The sequence below is a fragment of the Littorina saxatilis genome, linkage group LG1, assembly GCF_037325665.1.
Source record: "Littorina saxatilis isolate snail1 linkage group LG1, US_GU_Lsax_2.0, whole genome shotgun sequence".
In the NCBI taxonomy this organism is placed as follows: domain Eukaryota; kingdom Metazoa; phylum Mollusca; class Gastropoda; order Littorinimorpha; family Littorinidae; genus Littorina; species Littorina saxatilis.
This window is the reverse complement of record NC_090245.1, coordinates 72,631,694-72,649,434: the sequence shown is the minus strand read 5'-3', so window position 1 is coordinate 72,649,434 and position 17,741 is coordinate 72,631,694. Positions and strand designations below refer to the sequence as shown.

At 40.5% G+C, this 17,741-nt stretch overlaps 1 protein-coding gene across 6 annotated transcripts in view; it reads left to right on the top strand.

Moving 5' to 3' along the window:
* The first annotated feature begins 801 nt into the window (after positions 1-801).
* LOC138977961 (uncharacterized) overlaps positions 802-17,741 on the top strand; it is a 56,187-nt gene continuing 39,247 nt past the window's right edge. For 4 of the 6 annotated variants that reach the window (XM_070350589.1, XM_070350567.1, XM_070350595.1 and 1 more), the window contains exons 1-2: positions 802-944; positions 13,412-13,613. In XM_070350589.1, coding sequence (XP_070206690.1) covers positions 13,420-13,613 — 194 coding nt within the window. In that variant the 5' untranslated portion in view covers positions 802-944; positions 13,412-13,419. Of the gene's footprint in view, positions 945-8,138; positions 8,192-13,411; positions 13,614-17,741 lie in introns of all 6 variants that reach the window. The other 2 variants (XM_070350601.1, XM_070350574.1) reach the window with 2 other exon arrangements.

Sequence of the window (17,741 nt, the reverse complement as noted above, 5' to 3'; positions counted from 1 at the left end):
CCTCCCCTTCTCTCCTCCCATGTTCCACCCAGCGCGCCCATATCGTGATGTGTTCTAATGAAAGAGAGAAAGTGCAAATATCCGGACACAAAACACGCTCCATTGAGCGTAAAATACTAAAATGGTCGTTGACAGTTTCTTCATTTAGTTTGACAGAAACACGCCGCTCACACTTTCGCAATCCACTTCAAACAGGTACCAAATATGAGCAGAAAAACGCTGACATTATTCACATGTTTACAAAGGATATAGACCTTTCCCATGCTGACGAAACGAAATTGATTTTAATTGATATCACATAATTTAAACGCAGATCCAGTTATGAATCACATAATTTACAAAGCGTTGCCATTCAATCGGAAGTGGATGGATACAAAATCTTTGTAAAATTGGATGATTTTATAAATAAATAACGTGAAAACGTAGGGGCACAGTTATCTCAGCTGGGGAGGTGTGGACATGGAGGGGGAGGGCGGGAACATAGATGGAGGGGGAGGGCGGGGGCATGTTAGGTAAGTGTGTGTTTGGTGATGAAAAGAAGTTTACGCTGCGCAGCACAGTTTCAGTTTTTCACCACTGATTTCAGTCTGAATAAACCTGAAGGGCAAAGTAAATTTATTGTCCCGGGGGAAAGGGGGAATGGCAACCATCCTTTCCGCCCATTAACTTTTGAATATCTTTTTGAAGATCGTAAAACAAAACATTACACACAACACGAACCACACATAAAACCCAAAACGTTAGTGGAGGGGGAGGGGCCAGGGAGGCTAAAGGACATTGAAGGGTGTTGATGGTGGTGGTGGTGGGAGCGTGTATGAGAGATAGCTATCTGTTATATTTATTGGCCGTGGCTCTCTCCAACTTCAGTTGACGCGTAGCCAGAAGGACGGTCACCGTAGGAATTCTGTCCGTGGCAGTCCATCGGCCATTTTCTACTCTTGGCGGTGAGTTCGAAGACAATCTTTTATCTGTTGCACGTTAATTATTCTGTATGTGTGTGTGTGTGTGTGTGTGTGTGTGTGTGCGTGTATGCGTGCGTGCGTGCGTGCGTGATTGTGTGTGTGTGTGTGTGTGTGTTTGTGTGTGTGTGTGTTTGTGTGTTTGTGTGTGAGAGACAGAGACAGAGAGACAGACAGACAGACAGACAGACAGACAGACAGACAGAGCGACAGACAGACAGACAGAGACAGACAGACAGACATACACACAGATAGACAGACAGACAGACAGACAGGGAGCTGTTCTTAATTACCTGTCATATTTATGTGTCCTTATAAACTGTCAAGCTGTCACTCAAAATCCTTGTCATTAGTGTTACTTGTACCTTTATTAAGTCCCTTCCCCAAATGAAGGGCGCGATGAGTAGATTCCTTTGAACGGTCGCAATCAATAACATATAATTTGTTTATACTGCACGAGATAATCATGTTTTTCTTTGTTCGGTTTGCTCGTTCCGTATTCATAAACTACCATACACTGCGATACATTATTGTTTTTACCTTTCAAAGCATTTGCAGGATGTAGTGTTTTTTTGTTTCATGAAACAGTAGTTTCTAAGCCTAATAACATGCGTTCAGACATGCATAGGACTGTTAGACTGAGAAGGTTTCATCGAAATTCACCTCCCGTGCAAAAATATTCCTTTAAAATTCAATTTGCTTTTTTCGTGTTTATTATTATTATTATTATTATTATTATTATTATTATTATTATTATTATTATTATTATTATTATTATTATTATTATTATTATTATTATTATTTAAGTTATTGAGACATCCCAGTGCACTAAGGGATTTATAGAGCAAATCGAGAAAATTCATTATTGAACGAAGCGCATAGCGCTGAGTTCAATAATTATTTTCGAGATTTGCTCTATAAATCCCTTAGTGCACTGGGATTGTTTCAATAACGATATTGTCAGTACCGCCATAGAAAAAAGAAGATTCCAAGCGCACATTTTGCAACGCGCATTTGAATAGGCACAACTGTGTGGTCAGGTCGTGTACAGTAAAGATCTACTTTTGTGTGGGGTGTCTCAAGTGTGTCGTGCTTTCGTCACACGCATTTTAATTTCTGTTGGTAAATTCCAGTGTAGCGTTAATCTGAACAGTGATGATCTTTCAGAGAGACCTCATTTGAACTCGGAGAAAGGGCTGTGCTCTTCATTATTTGCGATTCGAAACCTCCAGTCGAGCTTCGACGGATTGACTGTGCGGAGTGACTCCCCTTGATTTGACTCGAAGCCGCGGGACTCGACGGTTCGCACATTTTCAAAACAACTGTGGCATATTTTCGTGTTGTATCTTCATTCATCGGGGAGTCTGATACTAAATATGAACGGTAAGAATGCTCTGAACCCTACACGTATTATATCCCCATCGTTTTTTCGTTCACATTTGCCCAACATGTTAATTTGCTGAGCGGGGTTTATGTCGTCTGCTAGGGCAATCAAACCACTGCATGCAGTCTGCACTGACTGAGTCTGCACGCACGAGGCACGCTGGTAATAAGTTTTATAATGGTAAGAACGTTCTGAACCATACACGTTTTCGATTACGATTGTTCTTGCCTTGAAATAATAATTCGGAAACCATTCATTTACTGAACTGATGCAGTCGTATTTCAGTGTAGTCAGTGCGGCTACGTATGACAGAGTCGATCGAGTCAGTCTTCCAAACTGGTCTAGCTGGTACGTTATCGGAATAACACTTGTGTTTTCTGCTAGCGGGTGGGAATTTTATATTAACTCATCATTTGGTAATGTGGATGATAAGCTACATGCCACTAACACGATGAGAAGAATCTATGCAAGTCGGCGAGAATTAGATGAAACCCAGCGGCTTCTATTTTTAGATCAGTGGCAGCCGCACTGTGGCACAGGCACATGCAATCTGTCAGAAAAAAACCCACTTCTGCTTTAATTGAGAAGTAGGGAATTTATGGTCATTTGGTATTGTGGAGAATATAAGCTACATGTCAGTAATTAATTCTGAGGATGAGAGCACAGTCTTGCTTAGGTAAAGGGCGTAAGAATACGCTCTGTGGAAAAGTTAGCGCACTCCAAGAGTGCGCTAACAGTTTTAGCGCATCGCCATTAGCCAATCAACTGGTTCACATCAGTCATGTGACACCAGTACTTACTGACAATTATTATTATTATTATTATTATTATTATTATTATTATTATTATTATTATTATTATTATTATTATTATTATTATTATTATTATTATTATTAGTAGTAGTAGTAGTAGTAGTAGTAGTATCATTATTATTATCATTATCATTTAATTACATTATTATTATCATTATAATTATTATTATCATTAAAGCTCAAATCCTACACTTTCTATGTCGTTTTTAAACGGGATAATAGATAAGTTTCTTGTCAATGCCTCTTCCACGGAGTTTCCTCATGATGGGGGGTATTTGAAGACGAGTGCTCATTTGTATTTTACTTTTTTACTGAAAGAACGAAGGCAGATATTAAACCACTAATAATCTGTACTACTCAAGGATGGAGAATTTAGGCTGACCCTAAGTCTTACAAGAGAGAGAGACAGACGAAGAGAGAAGAAAGAGAGAGAGAGAGAGAGAGAGAGAGAGAGAGAGAGAGAGAGAGAGAGAGAGAGAGAGAGAGAGAGAGAGAGAGAGAGTGACACACACACACATACACACACACACACACACACACACACACACACACACACACACACAGTCAGTCTCTCTTTCTGTGAGGTCAAGTCAGCGGTACAGCAATATTCTGGTCGGAACACTGCATTGCTAGCCGGATCTTCCTGCGTTTAGCTGTAGTGGACACTTATCCATCATCATTCGTCCTGGTAGACAGAGGATGTCAGTACACTGATTAATGGACAACGTACATGCAAGTAAACAAGGGCTTCGGTCCTTTAGCACATTTATAATAATTATGAAAATGGCATTTATACATAACGCACATGCTTACATAGCTATACATAAGCGCCCTACAAAAATAATCTTAAAAAATCCACACAAAAACAAATACAAAGTCATTTACATGAAGAACATTTAGATAAAACAACTACTCTCCGTTACAACAACAAAACTCATAAAAATAAAAAAAAATCTACAAATAAACCAAAACACAATCACGTTTAAGATGCACATTCAAATATATCAAGTTATAGCTATTAATTACAATCACAAAATGTGCTTTGCACAATTATGAAATTATGGAATTAAATCCAGAAACGAAAAATACAACACTGCAGTAACGAAAAGTCTTCTGATTTTATGATTAAAAATGTAAATCATCATATAAATATGTATGGCGAAAGAGGGTACATGTTTAAAAGCACAGTCCTGTGCATTATAAAACACAGTTCGGCTCACCATCTTAGATCTGGCTAGGATTTTACGTGGAATAAGGCCATTTCTCCTCTTAGAAAATCTGGATGCTTTCTGTGCAAACTTGTAAAGCATTCTTGATTAGTTTCTTAAAAGCCACCAGTGTCAATTTGCGAACTTTTGTCCATTTTCCAACTCTGCACAGAAAGCAGTCAGGATCTTGATTTTTAGTATGCGTCCAAGTGGAGGGATGATCTTATCCTATGTAAAAGCCTGGCCAGGTAAGATTGGGAGTCAAACACTGTAAATATTGTGCCTTCAAGCGATGAGCTATAGGGAACAACCTTCACACATTACACGCTAAGCTCACGCTTGTATTCTCCCCTTGATATAGTTTTTGATGTATGGTCGAAAACTTATACTTATACTTATATGCAGACATGCTGGGAAGTTGAAGGTCGCTTTAGAATATACAAGCAAACGGTATTAATCATGCAGGTCACTGACCTTAATGAAGTAAGTAAACATTAATTCTGAGCATTATGTTCCACGATATGATAAAAACGAAGGTTATTGTAATATTGTGTGTATATCAACATATTAATGGTGGTGTATGTCAACCTAAGGTGAGAGAGACAGAGAGAGAGACAGAGACAGAGACAGAGACATAGAGGCAGAGAGAGAGAGAGAGATCATAAGATAAGAGAGACTGCAAACATAATAGCATTTTCCAATTCTGACTGTTGGCATTTATAAGCTGATTTTACTCGTTCCTATCGTGATTGGAATCCCCCAAAATCGCAGCTTTGTGTCTGTTTGAGCTAAGTTCCTCTTTGGCGTACATTTGACCACTACGTTATTGCAGATGACAGGTTTTCTTGTCTTCAAGAACCAGTATAGTGACCAACAGAACAAAACTCTGTTATTGGCCGATCGGGGAATCAAATCAAATCAAATCAAATTAACTTTATTATCTCACGTGGAGAAATTGCAGTGGTGGTACATGCAAGATAAAGACAAACAAAAGACTATAGCATTAATATTATATTTAAATATATGAATGCCTGTAACGTTGGGGTTTTTTCTTCACCAAAAGTACTATTCATTAATTTGCATTCTTTTCAGGCCAGAAGTTTCTTCAATTGACTTTGTCTTGGAAAAAAACACAGAAAAATCCCCAATAAAATACGCTCCTCCATCACGGACTCCAGACAATAATGCAAGTCAGCTTTGGTTTCATTTGTGTTGTTCTGCCTGCCACATGCACCTTCGAGCTTCCGCTGTACTTGCCTAGCCTGCATGTCGTACAAATTAGTTAGGGGCAGAATATACCTACGCATAGTCAGCGGCACAGACGACGCACTGCATATTATTGATGCTGCGATAGGGATTATGACGAGTACTTTGCCTATTTTCTTTTCACGCAACGTGTAGCGGGCTGGGATAATCTGCAGTGCGTTGTCTGTGCCGCTGACTTTGCGCAGGTATAATCTGCTCCTTAGCTGTACTTCAGACTTAAAGGCAGACCTGCCGATGAAGACCGGGGATGAGTTAGAAAGAGAACAAGAGAAAAAGAGAGCAAGAAAAATAGAAAGAAGAGCGAGGAGAAGAAGGAATGCACCAACAAAAACTTAACAGAAAGCAAGATGAATAAGAAGACTTTTTTTTTTTTTTTTTTTTTTTTGGGGGGGGGGGGGGGGGGTGTCCCGTTAAAAAGACATGTCAGTACCAAAACTTCGCATTGACAAGGAACGCAATTATCTCATCTCATTTATTATGTAAATCATAATCACGGTACTAATTAATAGTATTATAATTATGCCAATCGTACGCTCTCCTAATGGCATACTAGTACATATCTGCATACGGAATAGCCTTTCACCAGAATCGTCTGTTGCTAATGATAGCCATCAGAAGGTTGTTTTAGTGCGTCCACCTTTTACTGTACGCACGTGCACACAAGGGCGGGGACGTAGCTCAGTTGGTAGCGCGCTGGCTTTGTAGCCAGTTGGTCGCTATTAGCGTGGGTTCGATCACCACGTTCGGTGAGAGATTTATTTCTCGGAGTCAACTTTGTGCAGACTCTCTTCGGTGTCCGAACACCCCCGTGTGCACACATGCGCAAGAAAAAGATCCCACGTTCACAGCGACAGTCTCAGGGCTTGGAAAACACGAAGACACGCATGCATCATCTCTCGTCTCTGATTATCATGATCGTATTTCAATACTTTGACGAGACAAACCCAATGCTGGTGTGTCGAAGAAGATAGCCACAGCGGGCTTGTTCGAATCAAAGTATCACACCATATCTTCAGCGTATTACCAATACCTGTCCCAATATAGACCAGTCTAAGAGGACGTTAAACCCTAATAGTCAGTCAGTCACGTGCACACAAGGACACAGCCGCTGTTCTCTGTCATCGAGAGTTCATCAGGATGTTATTGTTTTACCGTGGTGTGGTTTCTTTGGTAGAAGAAGTTGGTAGGTATGCCTTTTTGCCACGCCTATCTCAAAACAGACTCAGTGAGATGCGTTTGGGGGATAAGTGATTGTACAAAAGCCATGGGTTTCTATAAACTTCTGTTCAAGCGAAATATCGTAACAGGCACTGGTTTTGGTGATCATGTGCAAATCAGGGGTCAGATTCGATAACAGAGCGAGAAAAACAAGAAAATGTTAAAAAATCAGGCAATTTTGCCACGTTCGGCCCGCGTGTGTTATTATTAGGATTCACTAGCACCTTGGTACTTATCGTACACATAGCCCAACCATTTCGCTACCTTATTCTTTCTATATCACACAAGCGCACTGCCCACACGACTTACCACAACGTTTTTCCCGAAGCAAGTGACGAAAATGAGGGTGTATGAACGGACACATCCTGCGGATGAACGGAAACATCCAGTGGATGAACGGAATCAGTTGAAACACCGTGGATAACAGTTCTGGAATGTTGGTGTGTATTACCATCCATTACATAATTAAGTTGATGCTTATGGTGATACTTATGATGATTGCGGCTGATTAAGTCAGTTCATCCGCAGCTGTTGTGCGAGTGAGTGCACATTGGAGGGGGGTGGGGGGGGGGGGGGGCACGATCGGAGCGTTAGAAGTTTAACTCACCTAGGCGCTCGCCCCCCCCCCCCCCCCCCCCCCTCTCTCTCTCTCTTCTCTCTCTCTTCTCTCTCTCTCCCTCTCTCGTTCTTTCTCTCTCTCTCTCACTCTCTCTCTCTCTATCTATATCTCTCTCTCTCTCTCTCGATCTATCTCTCTCTCTCTCTCGATCTCTCTTTCTCTATCTGTCGCTTTGTCTGTCTGTCTGTCAGTCTCTCTCTCTTTTCCTCTGTCTGTCTGTCGGTCTGTCTGTCTGTCTGTCTCTCTGTCTCTCTCTGTCTATCTCTGTATCTCTCTCTGTCTCTGTCTCTCTCTCTCCCTATCCCTCTCTCTCTCTCTCTCTCTCTCTCTCTTCTCTCTCTCTCTGTCTCCCTATCTGCATGTGTCTTTAACTCTCCATATCTTTGTCTATCTGTCTATGTCTCACCCCCCCCCCACCCCCCATCCTTCCCACTCTCTTTGTACTATCTTTCTCTCTCCATTTATTATTATAAATTAACGTTTGGGAGGGGGCTCTCTCTTTTGCCAAGCTTTCTGTAAGTCGCAGTATATTAAACATGTGACGCAGGATGCGTACTCTTCTTACATTTCCGCGCTTCGCTCATCCCTCATATCAGTCTTGCGTCAAACAAATCTCCATAACTATTCGGCAGGCTTTTATCACACGGATTCACTCTCCTTTTTATCACACAGCACGCGAACATCAAGGGACTCAGCACGCTTACACCAAGCGGGACACTGTGAGTGTGTGTGCTGGTGTTGTGTTTTGTTTGCTTCTTTTTGTTTTGTGTATGTTTGTTTGTTTGTTTTTGTGCGGGTTTGCTATTGTTGTTGTTGTTGTTGTTGTCTGTGTTGTTGTTGTTGCTGTTGTTGTTTTTGTTGTTGTTGTTGCTGCTGTTGTAGTTGTTTTTTTATGTGTTTGTTCTACGTGGAACCTTTTGTCTTATGGCTCATATGTTTGGGGTTCTTTCTTCTTTTCTTCTTCTTCCTTCTTCTTCTTCTTCTCCTTATGTATTATTGTGATCATTGCTGTTGGCGGTGGTGGAGGGGTGTTGGTGGTGGTGTATGTCAATGGTAGTATTTGTCGACGTCGTTATCGCTAGTGTCATTATTGGCGTCTGCATGTGTTGACGGCAATGCTTACCACTAACTTTACACGATTAGGCGAGTAGCATTGAGCTACAGAATATGGGACAAGTAAAAAAAAGGCACGCTTGCTTTTTATGTTTTCATATTGTTTTATATTTTTGTGTTACTGAAAACTAGAAGGAAACATCCACATCTACATATTGAACGTTGCATAAAAAACCCTCGCCAGAATAGTTTTATCTGTCGGTCAAGAAGAATCAGATTCTATTCCAAATAAGTTATATCCACAGTGACCCCGGTCCGTACAATAGCAAACCTATTATCTGACTAGAATGTTACATGCGCCATGGGAATTGTTCCATTCGGACACATACCTAATTTCATCAGCCTGGTTACTTTCTGTGCAGAATTTACAACTCCCTTAATTTTACTGTTATGGAACTTCGATGGAAACGGCTTTTCTTCTTCGTCTTCTTCTATCGTGGGGTGAAACTCCTACGTACACTCGTGTGTTTTTTGCACGAGTGAGTTTGTACGTGTATGACCGTTTTAACCCCGCCATCTATGCAGTCATACGCCGCTTTCGGGGGAAATGAACAGTTTCAAGAACACAATGTAAACAGAGTAAGAACACGATCACATCATTTTTAAGGGGGTGGGTCCAAATTTCTTTTAGGGACAGATCAACTAAAAACAAGGAAAATGGAGAAATCTGGAGGAAGCTCAGCCAACAAACTACCTACCTTCCAAAACCGTCCTTTAGAAGCAAAAGGCCGGCACCTAGGGGGGTCCCGGGGCATGCTCCCCCGGAATTTTGTTTGTATAAAAACAAGGAAAACGGAGCAATATAGTGCAATCTCGAGCCATCATTACATTTAGTCAAGTTTTGACTAAATGTTTTTACATAGAGGGGGAATCGAGACGAGGGTCGTGATGTATGTATGTGTGTGTGTGTGTGTGTGTGTGTGTGTGTGTGTGTGTGTGTGTGTGTGTGTGTGTGTGTGTGTGTGTGTGTGTGTGTCTGTCTGTCTGTCTGTCTGTCTGTCTGTGCGTGTGTGTGTGTAGAGCGATTCAGACTAAACTACTGGACCGATCTTTATGAAATTTGACATGAGAGTTCCTGGGAATGATATCCCCGGACTTTTTTCATTTTTGTAATAAATATCTTTGATGACGTCATATCCGGATTTTTGTAAAAGTTGAGGCGGCACTGTCACACCCTCAATTTTCAATCAAATTGATTGAAATTTTGGCCAAGCAATCTTCGACAAAGGCCGGACTTTGGTATTGCATTTCAGCTTGGTGGCTTAAAAACTAATGAATGAGTTTGGTCATTAAAAATCGGAAACTTGTAATTAAAATTATTTTTTATCAAACGATTCAAAAACAATTTCATCTTATTCTTCGTCATGTTCTGATTCCAAAAACATATACATATGTTATATTTGGATTACAAACAAGCTCTGAAAATTAAAAATATAAAAATCATGATTAAAATTAATTTTCCGAAATCGATTTAAAAATAATTTCATCTTATTCCTTGTCGGTCCCTGATTCCAAAAACATATAGATATGATATGCTTGGATTAAAAACAAACTCAGTAAGCTAAAAAGAATAGACATACAGAAAAGCGTGTTATCCTGCTCAGCGCGACCACTACTGCACTATTCTGCATGGCTTGACGATTTCACTGCCTTTGCCACGAGCGGTTGACTGACGAAACTACGAGTATGTGGTCTTGGTGAAAAAAGCAGTGCGTTCAGTTTCATTCTGTGAGTTCGACAGCTTGACTAAATGTTGTTATTTCGCCTCACGCGACTTGTTTTTTCTTTATTTTCAAATTCATTTCCTTACTTTTTTAAAACTCTTTTTTTTCAGGCTTTGGTGGGGGGGGGGGGGGGGGGGGGGCCTGGAAACCCCGGAAACCCCGGAAACCCCGCATGGATCCGCCCCTGTATACTGAATCGATCCCGAATAGCCAAATTGATTGAAAGGGACATGAACAAAAATCACCTAACCATCCTTCGTAGAGTTAGGAATTATTTGCTGAATACAGGCGTCATTTTCAAAATGTATTCAGAAAAAAATGATTGCCACTGTTCACAGAATTCAGCCACGCTGTTGAAATGTGATGTGTGTCCAAGGCAAAGAAGGCTCTCATTCTATACCGAGCAACAAAAGAAACGCGACAAAATTCGTCATTGTTTGATTGACAAAACCTCCAACAATTATAGAGTTAGAATTATTAAACCACAAAAGTTTGATGAAGGCATGTTTGACCTTGCTTTTGTGTGATTATTTTGATGCTGTGACTGTTTTAACACACGGGACAAGCAGGTTTAACGTTAAACACATAATGCGCGCTTGCAGCAAGTGCAAGTGGAGCAGGAGAAATCTGATGTGTGAGATGTGTTCACGAATGCATTAGCAACCAAAAGAGACCATGGCACGCTTGCTGCCAGTCTCACTTTTGAAACAGCCAGGATGCCAAGATTGACACCACCAAAATGCCAGGTCGATTTAAAGCTGGGGATGATCCAGAAGCGCTGGCATGTGCTCTAAACGTGCATATGTCAATAGTCTAATCACCTTCAGCAATGTTCTGTTGGCATTGGAAGCACTGCAGTTATGCAACGCGGTGGAATTTTCGCATTACCCCAATAAGACAAGATCGCAATTTCCTGCCACAACGTCTTCGAGATCGATTCAATACAGCAACTGACACTACCAGGAACATCAGGAACATCATTGGAAGCCACTAGTGTCCGATCAGTGGCCAGAGAGCGCGATGAAGACTGACTGAGCGAGACCTCCAAAACTTCGTTAACGTTAAACCTGTTTGTCCCGAGTGTTGAAACAGTCGCAGCATCAAAATAATCACACAAAAGCAAGGTCAAACATGCCTTCATCAAACTTTTGTGATTTGATAATTCTAACTCTATAATTTTTCGAGATTTTGTCAATCAAACATTGCATAATTTTTTCGCGTTTGCCTGGACAAATAGAAAACATGGACGGTAAATTGTTGTCAATACCCTGCAGCTTTAAGATCGGCCAGTTGTTTTTCATCTCGGTCAGTGACCGAAAGGCTTTGGCTGTGACAGCTACGTACTTCGTCGCGTCCTCCCTTCTTATAATGGACATTTCGCACTGGTGATTGAAGTTATTGTCATGTGAAATTAGATTTTACTAAACCATTATAGTTTTCTATTTTGAGTATTGGTTTGCATAGATTTAATTTTCTCCCGAAGAAAGTAGTTACTGCTAATGCACAGATGGGTCGTTTTGTTGTTGTTGGTTGGTTGGTTACTCGAGCAGGTACTGAGTTGGCTCGTTTATGCTTCAATCTCGTTTTCTTTTTTTATTTCTTTTTTTAATTTATTTTATTTCCTTGTCTGTCCTTTTATCGTCTTTTCGTTTAGTTCCTTCCTTCTTTCCTTTTTTCTTACTTGCCTCTTTCTTTTCTTCCTTCCTTTTTTCTATGTTCGAGAGGAAGAGGATACGTTCTATGATAAAATGACGACGAAAATGGAGTTATGCTTGTAATCCGTAACCCAACAGTTATTTTTGTTCACTCTGTATGTCTTCCTTCTATTCATCCTGTGTTTCTTTCTTCCTTTCCCTCTTCTTTTCTTGCTTCTTCTATTTCTTCCTTTCTGTCTTTCTTCGTGAGGACGAGAATGTGCTCGAAATAGAAGCGGATGTAATCGCTTGTAACCGCTGCCCTGGTAGTTAACTGCGTATAAAGTACGCTATTTTGTCAATTATTTAGCGAGTGAAATGAGGGATGAGAGAGAAACAGGATTGTGACTGTGAAGGTCAGAGCTTCGTCGAGTAATCAAAGAAAGGAGATGTTTGGAAAGGTTTTTAGGCACACTTTAAAGAAGTTATAGCATCACGGAACTCAAAAAGGCAGTGATTTAGCTTTTTCGGATAACAATTTACAGCGATCAAGAATAAAACACATTTTAAAAGTAAAATTTGATGCGTACACTTTGCAGGACACTGTAGTGTGATTCAAACTTGATGAATATTTCAAGTGGTAGCAGCTGTGACATTTTGTGCAGAATAGAAATATGACAGGAAAAGAAAGTTTGAACTTTTTCAACCCGTAAGAAGAGGGATCTTGGCGGATTCGAGCATTACAATGGAAAATACTGACAGCTGCAAACACAGATTGGTCAGTACTAGACTATAAAGTCGTAGGAGGGTATATTGAATCAGCTTTACCCAGTTCCGACAGGCTCACTCCAATGAGCTTTTTATCACTTGCTCCATCAGATACGTTCTTATTAATTTTCCATCCCTCTCATTTTCCCGTCGTTCGTACTTTCTATTGCTCATTTCTGTTTTATTATTGGAGTATACATGTGTGTCTGTCTGATGACGAAGAGTCTGTTGAAGTGCGTTCATCCGGCTCGCCATCCAAGTTGTTGTTATGATAATGGGCCGTCCATGAGATCTGAGAAGTAAGCGCTCTGAATGCCTACGACACGTGCAACAAGAGTTAGTGAGAGTTGCGCGGGACCAATCTCTTATTGGCACCTACCAAGAGAATAACAAGCATTGGAATGAACACGCGATGTTCATCCGTCTAGGAGAGTTGAGTTGTCTGTGCTTATGGTTTGCAACTCCAGGCCAAATGATTGACCAAGTGCAGAATGGTCAGTTAGAACTATGTCACTGAAAGCGTGCAAGTATTGGGACTTAAAATCTTAAAATGTTTACCAAACAATTTAGTTATACGGCCTCTTCTGGTGTTTCCGCAACTGTAACATTTTTTTTTCCCTGGGAACGTACCTCCACAAGAAAGCTCGGGCTCCATTTTCTGAAAAATCTTATCCATTACTGACCACCATTTTTCTACTCTCCACAGCAGAAAGAATGGGCGGGAACTCTGTGTGGAGGATGCTGGTGGCAGTAGCCACGTGGCAGCTGACCGCTGGTCAAACTAACCTGCTGATCAACCCCAGTTTTGAGGACGAACTGAGCGGATCGTGGCAGGGAAACGGGTTCACCTTCGAGAGGGTCACAACAGATGCGGTGGATGGGACTTACAGCGCCAAGTGCTCGGGCAGGTATAATTCTTTGACAACACCCCCCCCCCCCCCTGTTAATTAGGGGAGTGTAGAGGTTTTACTCCGTCTGTTTGTTTGTTTGTTTGTCCTTCTGTCCGCACTCAGAGCTCTGGTGTTTATGAGCTGTTAAAGCTGACATTTGGTGTGTATCTTGGTATTGCACGACACCTAATCGTAGCAAACAAAAAACAGTGTGTTCCGTGTTTTAGTTTTGCAAGAACTTTCCCATGAGAGGGGCGGAAAAAACCCAGTGAGAGTCAAAATTGATAAAAACGTGGATGAACTCTTCCGGAAGGTAAATATATATTTATGTACCAGACCCCGTTGCTGCTTTATATTGTACTAGAGGAATACCCGGCTTCGCCGGGGTGAATCGCGAGACAGAGACAGACAGCGTGGCGGTTCATCACAATCACCTCTGCAGGCGAAGTCCTGTCAAACGGGATTGAGAATTTTAGAGCTTATTTCTTAGCCCTATATTATCTGTTGTGGCTTCTCAAATGCCAGAACATACAGACAGACAAAAGCCGCTAGACCCCATCACAAACAGAACTCTACAATCCACAGGTTTTTGCCCACACACACACACACAAACACACACACACAGAGAAGCCGTATATATATATATATATATATATGTATATCTATATCTATAAATATATAGAGATAGGTGAGAGTGTATTTTTCGCGTGGCTATAAATTGATTCGACCTTTTCACTTTGACAGTAAGAACAACTTACGGGTGCAAGGGCAGCGTTCTGGACAGCGCAATGACATTCTAAAAATAGTTACTCAGAAACGGGAATTTGGGGTGAACGGCGCGAGACAGAGACAGACAGCGTGGCGGTTCACCACAATCACCTTTGAAGGCGAAGTCCTGTCAAACGGGATTGAGAATTTTAGAGCTTATTTCTTAGCCCTATATTATCTGCTGTGGCTTCTCACATGCCAGAACATACAGACAGACAAAAGCCGCTAGACCTTTCAAAATAATGTAATTTATTTTGACAACTGGGCAAAAAAAGGAATAACACATGTCAATGACCTTTTAGAAAACAATTCCATTTTGTCATTTCAAAATGTACAGAACCTAATTGGTACTTCACCAGAACTCTATTTACAGTACATTGTTGTTCACTCGGCGTTGTCTCGTTATTTAAAGAACAATACGGATTATGTATATGCTGTCACTGAAGAATTCTCGAAATTGTATTTTAATGATAAAGTGATGTTAAAAGCTAGAGATTTTCGAAATTTTATGACAGATATGAAATATAGTCCACCCTGCTGTGTTCGATTTTGGCTGAACAAACTTGGTATTAGTATTGAAGAAAAAGTTTGGCTTAATGCAAAAGAAACAACAACAGAAACCAGACTAAAAGAATTACAGTGGAAGATATTACACAATATATACCCAACCAATATTCTCCTCTTAAAAATGGGACTCGCAAATAATGATAAATGTCCTTACTGTATTGAACAAGTTGATTACATTGAACATTTCTTTTTCTATTGCAGTAAAATTCACCATTTGTGGAAGCATGTTGAAACATTGTTCTACAATCGATATAACATAGCAATTATTCTACAAGCAACAGATGTGCTGATTTATGTGCGAGATAAGAATGGTTTGACACATGAAATGTTTAAGTATCTTACCCATTTAATCTTGATTGGAAAAATGTGTATAAGTAAATTTAGATATGGGACACCCCTTGAAATATTATTTATTTTTCAAAGGGACTTAACCCTCAGGGGCCTGGTATAAGTTGAGTGTTAAAAAAGATTTGGTGTACTGGAAACTGAGCTGAACATTAGGAATAAATTTATGTTATGATTATTTTTATTTATTTATTTATTTGAACATATTAGTTTACTGATAAGGTTTATTGATTTAAAAATTGTACACATTTGAAAAGAAAAGACCTATGAAGAAGGTTTGCTCCAAGCCACAAAACAAAACAAAAAAAATATAATAAAAAGGCAAAACATAATTGTAGTAGCAAACCTGCATGCAACTGAGGTTAAAAAAAAAAAAAAAAAAAAAAAAAAAAAAAAAAAGCCGCTAGACCACATCACAAACAGAACTCTACAATACACAGGTTTTTGCCCACACACACACACAAACACACACACACACACAGAAGCCGTATATATATATGCATATCTGTATCTATAAATATATAGAGATAGGTGAGAGTGTATTTTTCGCGTGGCTATAAATTGATTCGACCTTTTCACTTTGACAGTAAGAACAACTTACGGGTGCAAGGGAAGCGTTGTGGACAGCGCAGTGGACAGCGCAGTGACATTCTAAAAATAGTAGTAACTTACAACTGAACGGGAAAGCCACACGAAGGAAGGGAGATAAACGCCAAACACTGGAGAAGATAAGGAAGAGTTACTTATAATGGTGAAATGAACAGAAAAACCAAAATCAGTTCAGCGCTGCGCGCTGAGAGCACGTGTTGAAATATCTCATCGATGATATTGTGTCCGGGGTGTAGCTGAATACGGTGTCCAAATTTGAAAAAGATCCACCGAGAACTTTGGCGTTGTGATGTGGTGTAGCGGCTATGGTGTGTCGGTATGGGGGCCCGGGTAGCTGAGGTGGAACCAAAATAGCTGAGGTGGAACCAAAATCGGTTCAGCGCTGCGCGCTGAGAGCACGTGTTGAAATATCTCATCGATGAGGTTGTGTCCGGGGTCTCTCTGAATAAGCCCACCAAATTTGAAGCAGATCCATCGAGAACTTTGGCCGTGCATGGCGAATACACAAATACACAAATACACAGATACACAGACACACAGACACACAGACACAAGTCGTATATATATATAGATGCGTATGTTTTTACTGTGGATTTGTTCAATCGCCTCTCGTCTGCTTACAGCTGTGGGGCGTGCCGTGAAAAACGAAAGACGTGAGGCAAAACAGCTAGATCTAGCACGGATTGTGCACGTCGTTTTCTAGCACGGTTTTTCCTACTTTTAGAAGCTCAACAATGTTGATATGACTTACGAGTGTGTGTGTGTGTGTGTGTGTGTGTGTGTGTGTGTGTGTGTGTGTGTGTGTGTGTGTGTGTGTGTTGTGCTGTGTTTTGTGTGTGAGTGTGTGTGTGTGTGTGTGTTTGTGTGATAGAAATGGAACGAAGTTTTGTTGATAGCACGTTTATTTAGTGTTTTTTTGCCATGATGTTATATTAAGTTCCCTGCCAATATTCTGCCTTCAGTTTAATTTCTGTAGCTACACTCGTACTTGAGTGTGCACGCAAGTTTTTGTAAGGAAAGTGATGTAATTTCGTGTGTACACGCAAGCACAAGACCAAGTGCGCACGCGGGAAAAGATCCTGTAATCCATGTCAGAGTTCGGTGGGTTATAGAAACACAAAAATACCCAGCTTGCTTCCCCGAAATATAGAGTGCTGTCCCTTCTGCGCCGAGCGGCTGCATTTCAGGGCTCTCTCATATTTCGTACTGTGCGCCTTGAGTCGCCTTGTGTTGAGATATGTGCGCAATATAAATTCTCGTATTTATTTATTTATTTATTTGTATTTAATGTATCACCATGTTTATTTGTGCTCATCGATGTTCGTGTTTGATGTCTTACTCCTTCTGACCAAGGACTTACCTGATATGATGTGTTTTAATTTGTTTTGATCAGTGCATGTCTGACGATATCTTGACGATTCCTTGCACCGTGTTTAGTCATGGCACCTATTGCGGTTATGTTTGTCTGGTTGACTTCGTCATATCAGCAGAGGAAGAGTAATAATCGTAAGGTCAACGCCAGGCTGTGCATATATCGTTATTGGATTTCATTAACGCAAGTTGGAAAACGCCAACAAACCTTTAATGCTTAGTGTATATGGAGAGTTATAGCGGACCCAAACAAGTTACAATAACCCTATTGTTTCAATATGAATTATGTCCCCTGAATAAAACGGCAATTAGCAAACTTACGAGGGTTGTCCTGACCCCTAAAGGTCAGCGCTTGTTTATACCGTCGACTTTATTTGTTTGAGCTTGTCTGTGGTTCATTTTTATAAGTGTAACTGCAAGTCTTTAGGTAGCAACGTTAAGACATATATCCCCTGTGTACTGGGAGGTGCGTTCTTGTTATTCATC